Source organism: Bubalus kerabau, chromosome 15 (genome assembly GCF_029407905.1).
Source record: "Bubalus kerabau isolate K-KA32 ecotype Philippines breed swamp buffalo chromosome 15, PCC_UOA_SB_1v2, whole genome shotgun sequence".
NCBI classification, from domain to species: Eukaryota; Metazoa; Chordata; class Mammalia; order Artiodactyla; family Bovidae; genus Bubalus; species Bubalus kerabau.
In genome coordinates this window covers 59,623,366-59,640,962 of record NC_073638.1, presented here as the reverse complement: position 1 = coordinate 59,640,962, position 17,597 = coordinate 59,623,366, and the positions used below count along the sequence as shown (strand labels likewise).

The following is a 17,597-nucleotide window of genomic DNA, read 5'->3' as shown; positions in this document are numbered from 1 at the left end:
AGATCCCATATGCCACAACTGAGAGTTCACATGCCACAACTTAAAGAAAAAGAAAAAAACAAAACAAAACAAAACAGATCCCACATGCCAAAACTAAAGATCTCACTTACTGCAACAAAGAACAAAGGTCCTGTGTGCCACAACTAAGACTCGGTGCAGCCAAAATAAATAAATGTTAAAACAGACAAGAGAGCCCAACTCTTGCTCCTCATACTCCATGAACAAGGCCCAATAGCTTTTTTTTTTTTTTTTTTTTTTTGTCCTTTATTTTTTTTATTTTTTTTTTTTAATTTTATTTTATTTTTAAACTTTACATAACTGTATTAGATTTGCCAAATATCAAAATGAATCCGCCACAGGTATACATGTGTTCCCCATCCTGAAGGCCCAATAGCTTTAATTGCTCCTGCAGGACATCTGCTCCCTTAGGCTTCCCTTAGGGCCCAGAGCCCAGAAGGCAGCCGCGGAGGCTGAGTCCACCTTCAGTAATGCTCTCACAAGGAAACAGTGAACACTTTTCATCTTATGGTTGCTTCCTTCAGGCTCTGAGTGGCCCCTCAGGCCTTCATCCCAGCCACGTGGCCTCCAGTGGTTTCTCAGTCTCCATGCCCAGCGTTTACAGCTCTGACAAGTCATCTACCACCCTCTCCCGCTACTACAGTGAAAACATATGTTTTCTGCTCTCTCCACATCCCTACCATAGACCCACAGACTGTGGCTCAACACGGAGGAAAAGAAGCAACAGAAGAGGTCTGGAATGTAATCCCAATCATGTTAAAGGTCTTGGCTTTATGTGATAAATCACACCTTCCACATGTGTCAGTGGAAGAATTGAAACAGGCTCATCTCTTCTTCAGGTAGCCAAATGGTTTTCTCCCAGCACTAAACAAGCCCATTTGAGACACAGGTTGACAGGGGTCAAATCCTTTACCATCACAAATGTTTTAACAATCCAGGTGCTCATAGAATATAAAGTTCTGTAACTGCCAACAAAGAGAGCTTTGAAGAGCCTTTTGGAAGGAATTTTGTCTACAAAGTTCTAACTGTTGTATTGACTTGATGCCCCTCTTTGTGTTTCTACCACTTTCCTATCATAATTATGTGCTTTCTGTACACTTTTACCCCATCTTATCCTCCACGCAGAGCACCAGATAAGAGAGAGGGGCCTATAGTAGTTACTCGCCTTGGGTACCTAAAGACAAAGCAAGAGATGATGATTTTAGGTCTTTTTCACAAGACCACACAGCCTAGAAAAAGAAAGGGCAAATGTTTAAAAAGAATAAAACAAGCAAGAGGTTAGGCAGTTTTACTTCTTCTCTGTAAAAGTAAGTTAAGACATTTTTGCTTATTAGCAAGGTTAGTTTAAGACAACTTTCTAGCTATTATGACTGCAAAAGTGATTCAGTATTAGCATTATATCAAAATGCCAGATGCAAATGCCAGTAGGGAGAACATTCTGAGCAGTTTAAAGGACTCTAAAAATGCAAAGCATTATGTTGAATTTTCTCATTAGCCCCGAATAGCTGTGACATCCCACCTGTAGTCAACATTCTATCATCCATGTTCAAAACAGACATGGTTTTAAAAACACAAAAACAAATCTTCACTCAATTTCCTGAGGAGGGAAGGAAGGGAAAGAAGGTGGGAGGGAAGGGGAGAGAGAGAGAGAAAAAGAAAGAGAAAAGAAAGGGAGACTCAGGTCACTGATCAGATTAAGGCGATATGATGAAGTTCATACACTTTATTCATAAGGATGTTCCTGGGCTCACATTTACTTATATTTTAGGCATGACTTTAATGAGAGTGATTATCTAGTCTTCTGGTTCAAGGTATCCTGGAGGCAGCAGGTCACCAAGAAGACACACACTGGCAGTATCCAAAAGGGTCAGCTGGCAGCCCAAGAGCTGATGAAGTAGACAGAAAAACTCTGAAAAGTTGAGACCGGAACTCTAACACATAGCCCTGCACTCAATAGGCTCTATTACAGTCCTCTAGAATAATTTATGATTGAGTCATCATGACAAGATCAAATTAGAATGTTCTATTTAATAAAACAGAGAAATATATATATACATTTTCAAAGATGCTCACCAAAAATAGTTTAAATGAACCTATTTTTATACATATGAACTTTGTAACCAGAACAACTCATTTCCTTAATGTTCAAGATGGATAGTTCACATTTTATTGTACATTGGTTATGTCCTAATTTTAATCTCAAGCTATCTGGCCCTCCTGCCCCTCACTGACCAGGGAGTCACACTCAGGAAACACAGTGTCATTATGCTAACACTGCCTTAAGCTTAACAAAATTAGGTAGATAAATTTACTACCACCTCCCCAAAATAAAAGCACCCCTTGCTACTTCAGGCCCAAAATATGACTCCTGAGTAATCTATGGCACTGCCTGCTGCCAATCATAGGCAATATATGTTAGTATACATGCTGACCAAATTTAAATCCAATTTTAGCAGACCATATAAGAAGACATCCTTCTAATCTAACAGTCTGAACTTTTTGTGACTCAATTTATCTTTGAATCCCTTGAGTCAGAATCTCAAGAAATCACCCAGTAAAGCTGAACTTTTGAACCTAGAAGAGAAATACAATAGATAGACTGGGACCTAGAATATGGAGCAAGAACCTATGTAGGGGACATTTTGCATGACTTTTTTCACCAATGTTAACAACGAAAAAATCAGAGTAACCAAAGCCAGATCAAACTTGAGATAAGAATTCTGCTATACTAATGGTCAAGGTTTCTAGACAGCCTCAGGACTTGAAGTAAAAGTGAAAAAGAATAAAAGAAGATGTGTTCAAACACCAGGGGACCACCATCCATTTGGGGATAGAATGTCAAATTTTGACATTTTTAGGAGGAAAGAACCCTATGGAGAAAAGCTTTGCAAAGCCATTCATAAAAAGCCAGAGTCAGTGTTATGGGTTGGAGAAAGAGAGTGTTATCAGTCAGGATAATGCTACAGCGATGAACAAACTCCAAAACAAAACTCAAATCCAAAGCTTAAAACAACAAAGGGCTCTTTCTTTCTCATGCCACATGTCCACTGTGGGGGCTGCTGGGGTTCTTCATCACTCCAGGATGTAGGCTCACAGAATGCTATTACCTGGTCGTTGGAGTTCTTAGTGACAAAACAAAGTAGCAAATGTTCACATATGTTTGCCTCTAGAACCTCCACCTGGATGGCTTTTAAGGGAGAAAGAAGTATAATCCCCAAAGGGAGGGGCTTCAAATATTGGTGCTCTGAAATGCAGTGGCTACAGGCAGTATGGTAAAAATGTCGGAGATAGGGGCTTTTCAGACTTCAGCAGACATAAGAATTCTGTGGAGACCTTATTAACTGGGCCCACCCAGTTGCCCTAATTCACTAATCCTGATGGAGCCCAAAAATGTGCATTTCTTTACATGCAGCCATATCTCGTTTTGTACTTCACTTGATTGCACTTGCACATGTTGCTTTTTTCTTTTTTTTTTTTTTTTCACAAACTGAAAGTGTGTGGCAACCCTGCCTCTAGCAAGTCTATTGCAATCATTTTTCCCCACAGCATTTGCTCACTTCATATCTCTTTGAACATTTTGGTAATTTTCAGTTCAGTTCAGTTGCTCAGTCATGTCCGACTCTTTGCAACCCCATGGGCCGCAGCACAGCAGGCTTCCCTGCCCATCACCAACTCCTGGAGTTTACTCAAACTCATGTCCATCGAGTCAGTGATACCATCCAACCATCACATCTTCTGTTGTCCCCTTCTCCTCCTGCCTTCAATCTTTCCCAGAATCAGGGTCTTTTCCAATGAGTCAACTCTTCGCATGAGGTGGACAAAGTATTAGAGCTTCAATTTCAGCATCAGTCCTTCCAATGAATATTCAGGACTGATTTCTTTTAGGATGGACTGGTTGGATCTCCTTGCAGTCCACGGGACTTGCAAGAGTTTCCTCCAACACCACAGTTCAAAAGCATCACTCAGCTTTCTTTATAGTCCATCTCTCTCATCCATACATGACTACTGGAAAAACCATAGCCTTGACGAGACAGACCTTTGTTGGCAAAGTAATGTCTCTGCTTTTGAATATGCTATCTAGGTTGGTTATAACTTTTCTTTCAAGGAGCAAGCATCTTTTAATTTCATGGCTGAGTCACCATCTGCAGTGATTTGGGAGCCCCCAAAAATAAAGTCTGTCAGTTTCCACTGTTTCCTCATCTATTTGCAATGAAGTGATGGGACCAGATGCCATGATCTTCGTTTTCTAAATGTTGAGCTTTAAGCCAACTTTTTCACTCTCCCCTTCCACTTTCATCAAGAGGCTCTTTAGTTGTTCTTCACTTTCTGTCATAAGGGTGATGTCATCTGCATATCTGAGGTTATTGATATTTCTCCTGGAAATCTTGATTCCAGCTTGGGCTTCTTCCATCCCAGAGTTTCTCATGATGTACTCTGCATAGAAGTTATATAAGCAGGGTGACAACATACAGCCTTGATGTACTCCTTTCCCTATTTGGAACCAGTCTGTTGTTCCATGTCTAGTTCTCACAATATTTCAAACTTTGTCATTATTAGTATATTTGTTCTGGTGATCTGTGACCAATGATCTTTGATGTTACTACAAAAAGACTATGATTCCTTGAAGACTCAGATGACAGTTAGTATCCTTTAACAAAAAAGTATTGTGCATTTCTAACAAGTTCTTAGGTGATGCTGATGTTGCTGGTCCATTGGCCATACTTTGAGTAGGAATGATACCTATATTGCTGGGAAGCACCCATCCCAACAGATATTATGTGTCCCAGCCTCACCCTTGTATCTAGATGGGGCAGAATAACTGATTCTCACCAAAGAAATATTAGCAAAAGTGATGTGTGTCATCCCTTGAATTATAGCAGCTAAAAAGCAAGTGCCTTTTCCTCCCACTTCCTCCTCCCATGTGCTTTCTACATCTTGATGCCTGAGGCAACATAATAGCTCATGTTTGAAGTCAAAGCCTTCATCAGCCTGAGCCACCTTCCCCACTGACAAGAAGCATCTACATCAACATCACCTAAGAATTTGTTAGAAATATACATTCTTTTTTTTCTTTTTCAGTTTAAAAATAGGGATTTTGTTAAAGATGACTATAGGAAAAAATGATTATATCATGTGAAGCCATGAAATATAGAGGTTTGTTTTTTACAGCAGGTTGTATTACCTTACCTAACATTGGGAAGACTGGGAAGAAGGTCAAGAGAATCTTGACCCTCTATCCAATATTTATCATTATCATTTTTCTCTCCTTAAGTTATATGAGAAATCCTTCTGCCTCCTTAACTTCTGCAAATGTCATCTGCTTTGATTCTCCTTTGTTATACCTGTTTTCTTCTCTAACTCACTGTGATAATAGAAAAAGTAAAATGGATTAGGATTATAGGGTATAAAAACTTGGAATCATTTTAATTCCTGCTTAAGGCACTAGCTATAATTCACTTATTTATACTTTATTCATCCAACAAAACCTTACTCAACATTTACTTCAGTTCAGTTCAGTTGCTAAGTCATGTCCAACTCTCTGTGACCCCATGGACTACAGCATGCTAGGCCTCCCTGTTCATCACCAACTCCTGGAGCTTGCTCAAACTCATCTCCATTGAGTCAGCAACACCATCCGACCATTGCATCCTCTGATATCCCCTTCTCCTCATGCCTTCAATCTTTCCCAGCATCAGGGTCTTCTCCAATAAGCAGCTCTTCCCATCAGGTGGCCAAAGTATTGGAGTTAGCTTCAGCATCAGTCCTTCCAATGAATATTCAGGATTGATCTCCTTTAGGATTGACTGGTTTGATCTCCTTTCAGCCCAAGGGACTCGTAAGAGTCTTCTCCAACACCACAGTTCAAAAGCATCAATTCTTTGGTGCTCAGCTTTCTTTATGGTCCAACTCTCACATCCACATATGACTACTGAAAAAAATTGAACTTTGATTAGACAGACCTTTGTTGGCAAAGTAATGTCTCTTTTTTACTATGCTGTCTAGTTTTGTCATAGCTTTTGTTCCAAGGAGCAAGCGTCTTTTAATTTCATCTGCAGTGATTTTGGAGCCGCCCAAAATAAAGTCTGTCACTGTTTCCATTGTATCCCCATCTATGGGACTGGATGCCATGATCTTAGTTTTTTGAATGTTGAGTTTTAAGACAGCTTTTTCACTCTCTTTCACTTTCATCAAGAGGCTCTTTAGTTCCTTACATATGGTAAAAACAGCTTACCTACATATGCTTCCTTGCTGCTGCTGCTACCGCTTTGCCTCCAAAATTGGCCTGGGCAACACCTTTGGCCCCTCCCATAATCAGAGCAGATAATGAAAATTAGAAGTTGCTTTTTCTCACTGAGTCCAGAGAAAGCCTCAGAATTCTTCACAGCAGGGTGTCCAAATAACCATGACCAATAAATCCATAATGGTGGTTTTACCATGAAGGAAAAAAAGCAATATGTATCCAAGTCATTTCTATTTGTGCCATTTGTATCAATAAACGGGATTTTTCCAAAGATGTTGCAAAAGGCTGTAGTCACTCATTTCAATCTACTTCTGTTTTCCTGAGTAATGGAAGCTGTAAAGACCAAACTACTTTTGCAGCTAAGTTTCCACTAAACAGATACACTGGCACAAAACTTGAAATCAGCAATGTGAGATAGCAGCCTTCTATGAAGAGACTGGGCCTTCTGGTGTTTGGTTCTCCTGAGGCAGCTGTGAAGAGGGTTCTATAGGACAGAACCTTGCATCAGAGGCATAGCACAGCCAGTATCTATGGCAGTGGAGTTTCTCTTAATAAGTCCCTGGTACGGTTGGGCAATTCCTCGGGCCATGTTGTTCCTGAACGAGCAGGACATACAGTTGGTTCCACCTGTAGATCCAGGCAAGAGGGGCTCCTGCTCTTGGACCACACTTTAGAGGCTCTTTCTCTGGCTCTCCTCTGGCCACCTTCCCTCATCAAAAAAATAAAATAAAAAAGGGCAAAAAGCACACATACAAAAACCTCTGAGAGAGAAGTATGTGGACCAATAGGACATACTTAACTGGAACTCTAACCCCAGACTGTGTCCATGGACCCAGATTCCTTACCCAGATAGCCCTGAGCTTACTTCTGGGGACTCTCTAGCCTGGGGCTGTTCTCCTAGGAGTGGGACGCAGTACCTGTGAGGACACTTTTGGCCTGAAGGTGGCCACAGGGTGGCTTGTTGCCAGGGGTATACATAGGTCTTGGACACGTGGGCGATAGCATCCACACACATGCAGATGAGGGTCCCTTGCCGCCCAGAATGGAGCCAGAAATGAGAATAGGACTGGGAACCCTTGTTGGGCGCTGGAGCCATGCTTTTCCCAGGTCACTATGCTTCGGTGAGCAAACCAAAGGAGTCTGAGAATTCTAGTCAATCTTAACTTTCCTATGTCATTTCGAAGGTAAATCTCTCAAGATGGAAACATAGCTCGTATTTTATTTAACAGTTTGAAGCTTCTATTTAACTTTTAAGTATTCAGATAGGTTATGTGAGTACTTACTCGTACTCTTGCCCCCAGATCCCACAAATTCTAAGGACTACTTAGTTCTTTAGCCTCTGATGCATTCTATAAGCTATTTGATGCTCTAAATCCCGTTCTGCCTACACTACTCAGAGTTCATTTTGTTCTCTAAAATCAAGAATCCTGGTAGTTACACTTCCCTAGATGTTTGGAAACAGGTTGTAGTTTCCTGTTCTTGTGGGTAAGTCTACATGAAGTGCAGGAATATGGTTTTCTTTCAGTGTCAAACACAGCTTCTGTTTGTTGTGACTCTTCCTGATCCCAAGGCTCTGCAGTATAGTAGAGAGAGTATTCATGGTTGAATGATAGCATGGGTTGGAGACTCAACTCTAACACTTAACAGGTCTGTGCTTTGAACAAGCCATTTTTAACCTCTCTAAACCCTAATTTCTCAACCAACAATCAAATATGATAGTGTGTATACATACACTTCATTGAATAGGTCTATGCAGATGTAAATTGCCATTTCTAATGTTGGAACCAAAGAAAAGAGTTAATAATAGCTGACTCCAGAGGTACATTCCCTGTGGTATATGCTCAGATGTCCTTTTTCTTTTGTTTACTTCAAAAACCTCTGCTCCAATCACTTCCCTCTGGAGAACCAATTCCATTGTCCTAACTTATGACTCCATTAGGAAATATTTCTAGAAAGTCATTCAAATGTTTCCATTTTCCAATTCCATTTTGGTACTTCAAGTTCTTATTTCTTATGTTGCAGGAAACCATTTTCTCACTTGCTTGCTATTTAAACTCTTCAACACTTGTCAAGCATTATTATGTCATACTCACCCTACTTGGGGATTTAATGACACACTCCATCCACTTCAGGACATATTCATTTTCTGGAGTATCCAATGACATGATCCGCAATAGCAGAGATAAGGATTCAAGCATTTAAGTTCCTCTTGAGTTTTCTTGATTTTCTGAATCTTAAGGAATCTTTTAGAGTTCGTCCTACAGCAATGCAAGTTTAAAGAGCTTTCACAACCTGATGTATTTCCTTTTCATTATGTTTTTCAGATTAAGAAACTACTATAATGCTAGCAGGAAGATAAGCTTTCTGTGGCTCATAAACTTGGAAAAGGGAACATATCAAAAGTCATTTTTTTGCCATATTTCAATTAAATACCTAACAATCCATGATGATATGAGCAGGAACTGCATTAGGTAATTTCTATTTTTGAAAGATTTTTTCTAGTTTCTAATGGTCAATCCCATAAAGCTCTCTGCACCGAAAAGTAATTGGTTGAAATTGTGGAATCATTGAGACATGGCATTGAATAGCTGAAGCTATATACAACCTCTGCAGAGAAGGCAATGGCATCCCACTCCAGTACTCTTGCCTAGAAAATCCCATGGACAGAGGAGCCTGGTAGGCTGCAGTCCATGGGGTCACTAGGAGTCGGACACGACTGAGTGACTTCACTTTCACTTTTCACTTTCATGCACTGGAGAAGGAAATGGCAACCTACTCCAATGTTCTTGCCTGGAGAATCCCAGGGATGGGGGAGCCTGGTGGGCTGCTGTCTATGGGGTCGCACAGAGTCTGACATGACTGAAGTGACTTAGCATAGCATATACAACCTCTGAGAAAGTGCTTTACGTTCTGTAAACAATCGTTATACCTATAGGTTTTTGGGAGCTTAGGCATGTTGGCTCTATTCCTTGTCTTTTTTCAGCTCAGCTCTCTATTAGAGAGGAAGACTGAGCCATGCAGCTTCCTGTTTTTCAGAATCCTATATCAGCTGTCTTCTGGCAGAATTTTGTTTGACAAAGGAAGATAGTGTAAGGAGTCTGAACAGTCTCCTCCTGTCTCTGTACTGGAGGCAGTTTCTTAGCAGTTGACTCTCCTTTGCGGCAAAAACTCCTTGGTCCCATTGCTTGACAGGTTCCTTTAGTTCTACCTGCCATTTGATGACCCTCTAGCCAATAATACTGCTGAATGTTTCATCTTTCCAGCCTACAGATGATAGTGGTTTTCTGCTGTTTATCTCTGGATTACCTTATCATACCATCTATTGTTCTTAGACATTTCATAATCTGTGCAATAATTTCCCTGAATTAACTTAACTCTGTGGAAAAATCATAAAATGATTTTTACTTTCCTGGTTAGACTCTGGTTGATAATATAATTCATTTAATTTTGAAACAATGCACATAACTATTACTGCACCAATAGACATGTTAACTAATGTGCATACCCTAAGTCACCTTACAGACTTCAGGACATTACAGGAAGTGAAACATGAACTGCAGAAAAAATGCCCCAGCAAGAAAAGACCAATGGGATTAGAAGCATCAATGGAATTTAGAAACTTGATGGTCATTTTTTTTCCTCCAGCTGAAATAATATCTAGGTGAGTAGTAAATGCAATAACAGTTACTGACTTGTTTAAAATTCGGACGTTAGGACTTCCCTGGTCGTCCAGTGGTTAAGAATCTGCCTGGCAATGCCGGCGACACAGGTTCAGTCACTGGTCAGGGAACTAAGACCCCACGCACCAGAGCAATTAAGCCTGAGCTGCAACGACTGTTGGCAGTTGAGCCTGTATGTCACAACTAGATCCATGTGCCACAACAAAACAGCCGACATGATGCAAGAAAGATCCCGTGAGCTGCAACGAAGACCTGCCTGATGCAGCCAAATAAACATTTATAAATAAATAAATAAAATTCTGACCTTGGGCTGGTAGGTTTAAAATCTAGTATAGATTGCATTAAGATATTAAAAACAAACAAAAAAACTGTTGATTGCAAACAGTTCAGGGTAACACCTGAAAAACTTATGTCTGGTTTGTTAACAAAACAAATGTCTAGTATGATATAAACCAACATCATGGAAGTATTTACTTTCATTTTTATCTCTTTCTTTCTTTTAATCATTGAATATCTACCACGAGCCATCTACCTGGACTATAAATATACCCCTGAATAAGGAAGGAAAAATATCCCTTAGTTGTGTGGAGCTTATCACCTGAGGGGTAAAGGCAGTGACTGAACCAGTATCAAACAAAAGTTGAAAACCTCCATAGAAAAAACAGCCAATCCACACTTAGATTTTTTTTCTAAGTAATCTGTCCATCTTAAGTCCTAAAAGGAAAAAGAAGATGGTTTTCTTACTTTCTGAAATATAGTAGTATATAGGGGTACTCAATGTGACGTTTGGCAACTTTTGATTGAATTCAGGCTCTTTACTTTCTGATTGCCAAATTATCATGTTTTTCAAGAATCCCTCATAAAGGCTTCCTGAAGTAATTTTAAAAATAGGGAATTGTGTTGAGAACAGAGATATTTAAGTTTGGAGAAAGGGATTAAGTGAATAACTCTGCCTCAGTTTCATTTTATTTTTGATTTTCAGCAATTGACCATGATATGCTTGTGGATTCATTGTTTTTGTTGTTGTTATTGTTTTTTACCAAATTTGGGAAGGTCATTGATTACTTATATATACTTCTCTTCCTTATTCAGTCTCTCTACTTTTGTGACTCCATTATACTTTCAGTAGACCAGTTTATATGGTCCCATGAGTCACTAAGAAAATATCATTAAAAAAATCTTTTTTGTCTCTGTTCTTCAGATTGGATAATTTCTATTTTTATATCTTCAAGTTCACTGACTTTTCCCCCCATTATCTAGCCTATTAATACAATCCAATAAATTTTTAGATTTTAGATAGTATAATTGTTAGTTCTAGAGTTCTACTTGGTTTTCATTGTTCCCATTTTTCTGATAAGATTTACTATTGTATATGCATCTTTTATTTAAATTCTAAAATATACTTATAACAGCTAATTTAAAAGCAGTATCTGCTGATTCCAACATCTGAGTGCCCTGGGATCTGTTTCTTTTGGTTGCTTCAATTTCATGATTTCTAGAAAACACCCTGATGCTGGGAAAGATTGAGGGCCGGAGGAGAAGGGGACGACAGAGGATGAGATGGCTGGATGGCATCACTGACTCAATGGACATGAGTTTGGGTAGACTCCTGGAGTTGGTGATGGACAGGGAGGCCTGGCATGCTGCAATTCATGGGGTCGCAAACAGCTGGACACAACTGAGCAACTGAACTGAACTGAACTGAGTCACATTTTTATATTTCTTCATATATCTAATTTTTTATTTCATGCAAAACATTTAAGATAATACATTATAGTGAGTTTGATTGTATTATTTTCCTAAAAAGGCTGGTAAATTTTGTCCTGGCAGTCAGTAAATCTTCTCCTTTATGAAAATAAATGCTTTTATGATAAACTTCCTTTTATTCCTTTAAATACATCTGATCAACTCTTGCTACCACAAAAACTATCACTATATAGTTAAGGGGAAAAAAGCCTGTACAAGTGCTCAACAATTCGGAAGTCATGGGTATTAAAGCTTGAAGTCCACTTCATCTTTCTATTTCAAGGGCACTTCTATGTGGAGACCCACTGTAAATAACTGCATATATCCTATTTTGTATTACTTATAAAGATCATATTCTGTAAGAAACTAATATAGATCTTTTTTAAGTGTAGTCTTCTAAAATTAACTTGTAAAAATATCTTAGCTTTCAAAAATATGATATTAAACAATTCCAGGGAAGGGGTCCTATCAACTTCATGCAAGAATGAATTAGCAGAAATAAGAACAGTAAACTTGGAGGTAAAGGAAACAAAAGTACTTGGTAATCACTGTTTGGATAAAATATACATGTCCTTTTCCAGTTTGAGCCAAAGATGAAAAACCAATTATTTAATAGTATATTTGTTGTTGTTTTAACAAGAACAGTTTGTTGTAAATTTTTTTTTAATACTTAAAAAAATTTAAATTTCTAAAAATTCTTTTAGTCTTCTCAGAGATAAATACCTGACTATATTAAGGCATTTCCTCCAAGCTTTGATATGTAAGTATACATATATATGTGCCTGTAGGTGTGCATGTGTGTGTATGTGTTGGGTAAAAATCACATGTGTGTACATATAATAAAATGGGATTGGTGCTCCCAATATAATGTTTTATCTTTTATATATCACTAAAAACATTCCCAGGGATCAAACCCAGGTCTCCTGCATTGCAGGCAGATTCTTTACCATCTTAGCCACCAGGGAAGCCCAAGAATACTGGAATGGGTGACCTATTCCTTCTCCAAGGGATCTTCTCAACCCAGGAATTAAACAGGGGTCTCCTGCATTGCAGGCAGATTCTTTACCAGCTGAACTACCAGGGAAGCCCATAATTTTTTTTTTTTAGTCTTCTCAGAGATAAGAACCTGAATATATTGATATATTTTCTTCAAGTTTTGGCATGTAGGTACACATATATATGTGTAGGGTATGCACGTGCATGTGTATGTTGGGTAAAAATCACACACACACACACACACACACACATATATATAATAAAATGGGATTGATGCTCTCAATATAATGTTTTATCTTATATATGCCGTCTATGGGGTTGCATAGAGTCGGACACAACTGAAGCGACTTAGCAGCAGCAGCAGCATGTCACTAAAAACATTACAGGAACTTTTCCATATCATTAAGTGATTTTTGAAAAATGTGATCTTTAGATGACCAACAGGCACATGAAAAGATACTCATTACCCATTATTAGAGGGATGCAAATCAAAACCACAGTGAGATATAACTTCACACTGGTCAGAATGGCCTTCATCAAAAAATCTACAAATAATAAATGCTGGAGAAGGTGTGGAGAAAAGGAAACCCTCATACACTGTTGGTGGGAATGTAAATTTATGGAGGTTCCTTGAAAAACTAAAAATAGAACAAACATATGATCCAGCAATCCCATTTCTGGGTATGTATTCAGAAAAACCAAAACCTATAATTCAACAGATACATGCACCCCAATATTCATGCTGCTGCTAAGTCGCTTCAGTCGTGTCCGACTCTGTGCGACCTCATAGATGGCAGCCCACCAGGCTCCCCTGTCCCTGGGATTCTCCAGGCAAGAATACTGGAGTGGGTTGCCATTTCCTTCTCCAATGCATGAAGGTGAAAAGTGAAAGTGAAGTCGCTCAGTCGTGTCCGACTCTGAGCGACCCCATGGACTGCAGCCCACCAGGCTGCTCCGTCCATGGGATTTTCCAGGCAAGAGTACTGGAGTGGGGTGCCAGCGGCACTATTTACAATAGCCAACACATGGAAACCCAAGTTCCCATCAACAGATGATTGGCTTAAGAAGATGTGAGATGGAATATTACTAAGCCATAAAAAGAATGAAATATTGCCCATTTGCAGCAACTTGGACAGACCTAGAGATTATTATGCTTAGTGAAGTAAGACAAATACTCTATGATATCACTTATATGTGAAATCTAAAAAATAATACAAGTAAATCTATATATAAAACAAAAACATAGTCATAGAAATAGAAAAACATGGTTACCAAAGGGGAAAAGGAGTGGGAGAGGGACAAATTAGGAGTATAGGATTAACAGATACAACAATTTACATAAAATAAATAAGCAGCAAGCACACAGAGGATTATATTCTGTATCTTATAATAACCTATAATGAAATATAAACAGGAAAAATAACTTAAACACTATTCTGTATACCTGAAACTAACAAAATATTGTTAATCAACTATACTTCAATAAAAAATTATAATTTTTGTACCTAACATGTTATTACATGGATAATTTACTCATCCATCCCCCTATTATAAGAGATTATGTTGTTTCCAATTTTTTATTATTGAATAAATTAAATAATCATTCCCATATATAATTATTTCCTTACAATATATTTCTGAAATGGAAATGGTGAGGTGATGGGTGTGAACAGACATAAGATGGCAGAACATCATACCAGTGTACTGAAGAGACAAAAGCTTGAAACAAAAAATGGTTTTAGTTAGCATTGTTTATAAAACTGAATTGAAAGGGGGATATGCTAAGGTAGCAGGCTTTTATAAAATAGTTGCCCTGCATTTGCAACAGACATTGGAAAATGGGAGCTTACACTGAACCCTTGGAGAACAGAATTCTTGGTAGTGTGTGCTGCAGAGCACCCATCGTGTGGCATTTTAACAGGCACTGCACTAAGAAGTGTTCTGATGTGCAGGGATTTGAGGAAATGCAGACTTAAAGCCAAACAAGATTTTTGCTATTATGTTTTACTGCAGGACTTCCTAGTACATTATAATGTTCCTATATGCTTCTTAACACACCAAATTCAGACTATAACATGAGACATTTCCCAAACCTATTTGATCACAAAATCTTTGGTTCACTATGTATCGAGAGAAAAGTGTTTTGTGGAACACCAGATTGAGCAAAAGTACTTGAACAGAATTGAGGAAAAGTGCATTATAGTCAAGGGCCATGGAAAAACCATATCAGATCAAGTTAAATTAGGTTAAATGGTTTTATGGCAAGCCTTGCAGGACTTGAAATTTTTCTTTTGATTTAAATTCTTTATGTCTTTTAAAATGCTGAATAACCTATATATACCCTTCTTTTGTCGATGCATGCTGCTGCTGCTGCTAAGTCGCTTCAGTCGTGTCCGACTCTGTGCAACCCCATAGACAGCAGCCCACCAGGCTCCCCCATCCCTGGGATTGTCGATGCATAGCTCTATACAAAAGTTAATATTTGGTAGGCTGTGAACTTTATCTCACTATGACATATTTTGTGGAGGCCATATAACATAGTGACAAAATCCCAGCTGAGGAATTGGGACAGAGTGTTGGCACTGCAGCTACTTAGCTTTGTGACCTTAGAAAATTCACTTTGCTTGGCACACATGCAAAATGAATAACTGTTACATGACTAACCTGAACTAGAGGGTCAGAAACCTTCAATTGTTTGCACCTGGTATCATTAACTGACTTCAGGAAGATGCACATAGCCTTTCTCTCTGTGATTGGTCTCATCCTAGGCTGTGATGGTAATCTTATTTTCTATATTTGTCCTTAGAGTAGAGATTGTCCTTAACCTTGAGTTAGCAGACTTTGGGGGGTCCCTGAACCCCATGAAATTGTGCAGAACATTTTCTTCTATATGTGGGAACATTCATCTTTCTGGGGATACACTCTACACTTTTCAACAGATTCTCAAATGGCAGCTTTGAAAAAGTTGAAAATCATTGCTTATAGATTTATTCAGGTTTTAAAGAGGTATATGAAGGGGAAAAAAGGCACAAATTAATGCTCGAGTTGAAAACACTGATCTAAATTATTGCTAATTTAGAATGTGTGGGAGTAGAAACCCCAGGGTATAGAAATCAGCATGATTGCAAAAAGGGGGGAAAAAAAGGCTGTTTAGAGACATTTCCCCCTTTTCTTTCCTTCCTCAGGCTCCACTCACTGTATGGAAAAAAAAAAACTGTAGGAAAAATGTCTTAATTATATGTTATAAAAACAACTATTAACCACATAAAAATGCCATCATTGGCAAAAATGGAGATTAAAAATATTTACCCATTTAGTAGGGTTAATGTTCTTAGAAGCCCTAAAAAGAAGCATTTCTGTAGGATTGTCCAGTGCCAGCAAAGTGACTAGGACATAGTCCACTGATATTAGTTCTTTATGAAAAGGATTCCTAAGAAAGCCTACCTGTAGGATAATTTGGCAATTTTTAATCTGCTGCTGCTGCTGCTGCTAAGTCACTTCAGTCATGTCCGACTCTGTGCGACCCCATAGACGGCAGCCCACCAGGCTCCCCTGTCCCTGGGATTCTCCAGGCAAGAACACTGGAGTGGGTTGCCATTTCCTTCTCCAATGCATGAAAGTGAAAAGTGAAAGTGAAGTCTCTCAGTCATGTCCGACTCGTAGCGACTCCATGGACTGCAGCCTTCCAGGCTCCTCTATCCATGGGATTTTCCAGGCAAAAGTACTAGAGTAGGGTGCCATTGCCTTCTCCAAATTTTTAACCTAATCCTGACTAATTCAGTCATCCACTGTCTTCTGCATGTTCTTGGACTTCAGATCTCAATTTATTAATGTCTGTTCTAGATTAAAATTACACATATATCTCCATGCACCTTTGAATATCATCATTCTGTGATAGTGATGATGATAAAAATGTGGACAATGATGAATACAGCTAATATTGATCCAGTATTTAGTATGTGCCTCATAGAAAACTTTAAAGGTTGTGACTATTATTAACATGTTTACAGACAAGGAAACTAAATTGTAGAAAGATTAAGTAATTTATCCTGGGTCACAGAGCTAAGTGATGCCGAAAGCAGGATTCAAAGTCAAACAGTCCTATTCTAGAGCTTATTATGCTGTTTGGGCTCTAATACGTAACTCAGGAATTTGGTCACACACCGCTCATTTCTCATAATCCCAGTTTTTTCCATGATGTTCTCCCTCAGCTCTTCCACCCAGAATGTCCCCAAATTAACTCCAGATTCAACTACCAGAAACTGCCAGCATTTTTCCCATGGTCAAAAGGTATGGTCATCTCAGTTCATGACATAGAACTTTGATGGACCTTGACTGTCATACTCCTTGCTGGACTGCTGCTGCTGCTGCTGCTAAGTCACTTCAGTCGTGTCCGACTCTGTGGGACTCCACAGACAGCAGCCCACTAGGCTCCTCTGTCTCTGGGATTCTCCAGGCAAGAACACTGGAGTAGGTTGCCATTTCCTTCTCCAATGCATGCATGCATGCTAAGTCACTCAGTCATGTCCAACTCTGTGCGACCCCATGGACAGCAGCCTACCAGGCTCCTGTGTCCAAGGGATTCTCCAGGCAAGAATACTGGAGTGGGTTGCCATTTCCTTCTCCCCTTGCTGGACAATTGTGCCTAAATCTAGTCTTTCATAACCAAATTAGAAGCTGAAGCATTTATGTTGCAAAGGTCTTATCAAAGTTGGAGTTAAACTCTGAACAGTCACATTTTACAGATGACATGTAGAAGACTGAGTGTCCTGGGCTGGGTGGAAACAGACTGTACATTGTACAAGGCTGTTTCCCAAACTTTGGCTATTTACATAATCCGTCATGATTTCTTTCAGTCCTGTGCTATCTCCACTAGTATTTATGTAATATTTTGACTTAAATATACTCATTTTAGT

The 17,597-nt window shown here is 39.0% G+C and overlaps 1 protein-coding gene across 1 annotated transcript in view; it reads right to left on the bottom strand.

Moving 5' to 3' along the window:
* Positions 1-1,771: 1,771 nt before the first annotated feature.
* The window catches only part of METTL15 (methyltransferase 15, mitochondrial 12S rRNA N4-cytidine), a 280,288-nt gene continuing 264,462 nt past the window's right edge, over positions 1,772-17,597 (bottom strand). The window contains exon 7 of the mRNA XM_055549188.1: positions 1,772-1,904. Within this exon, the coding sequence (XP_055405163.1) occupies positions 1,886-1,904 (19 nt within the window). The 3' untranslated portion in view covers positions 1,772-1,885. The remainder of the gene's footprint in view (positions 1,905-17,597) is intronic.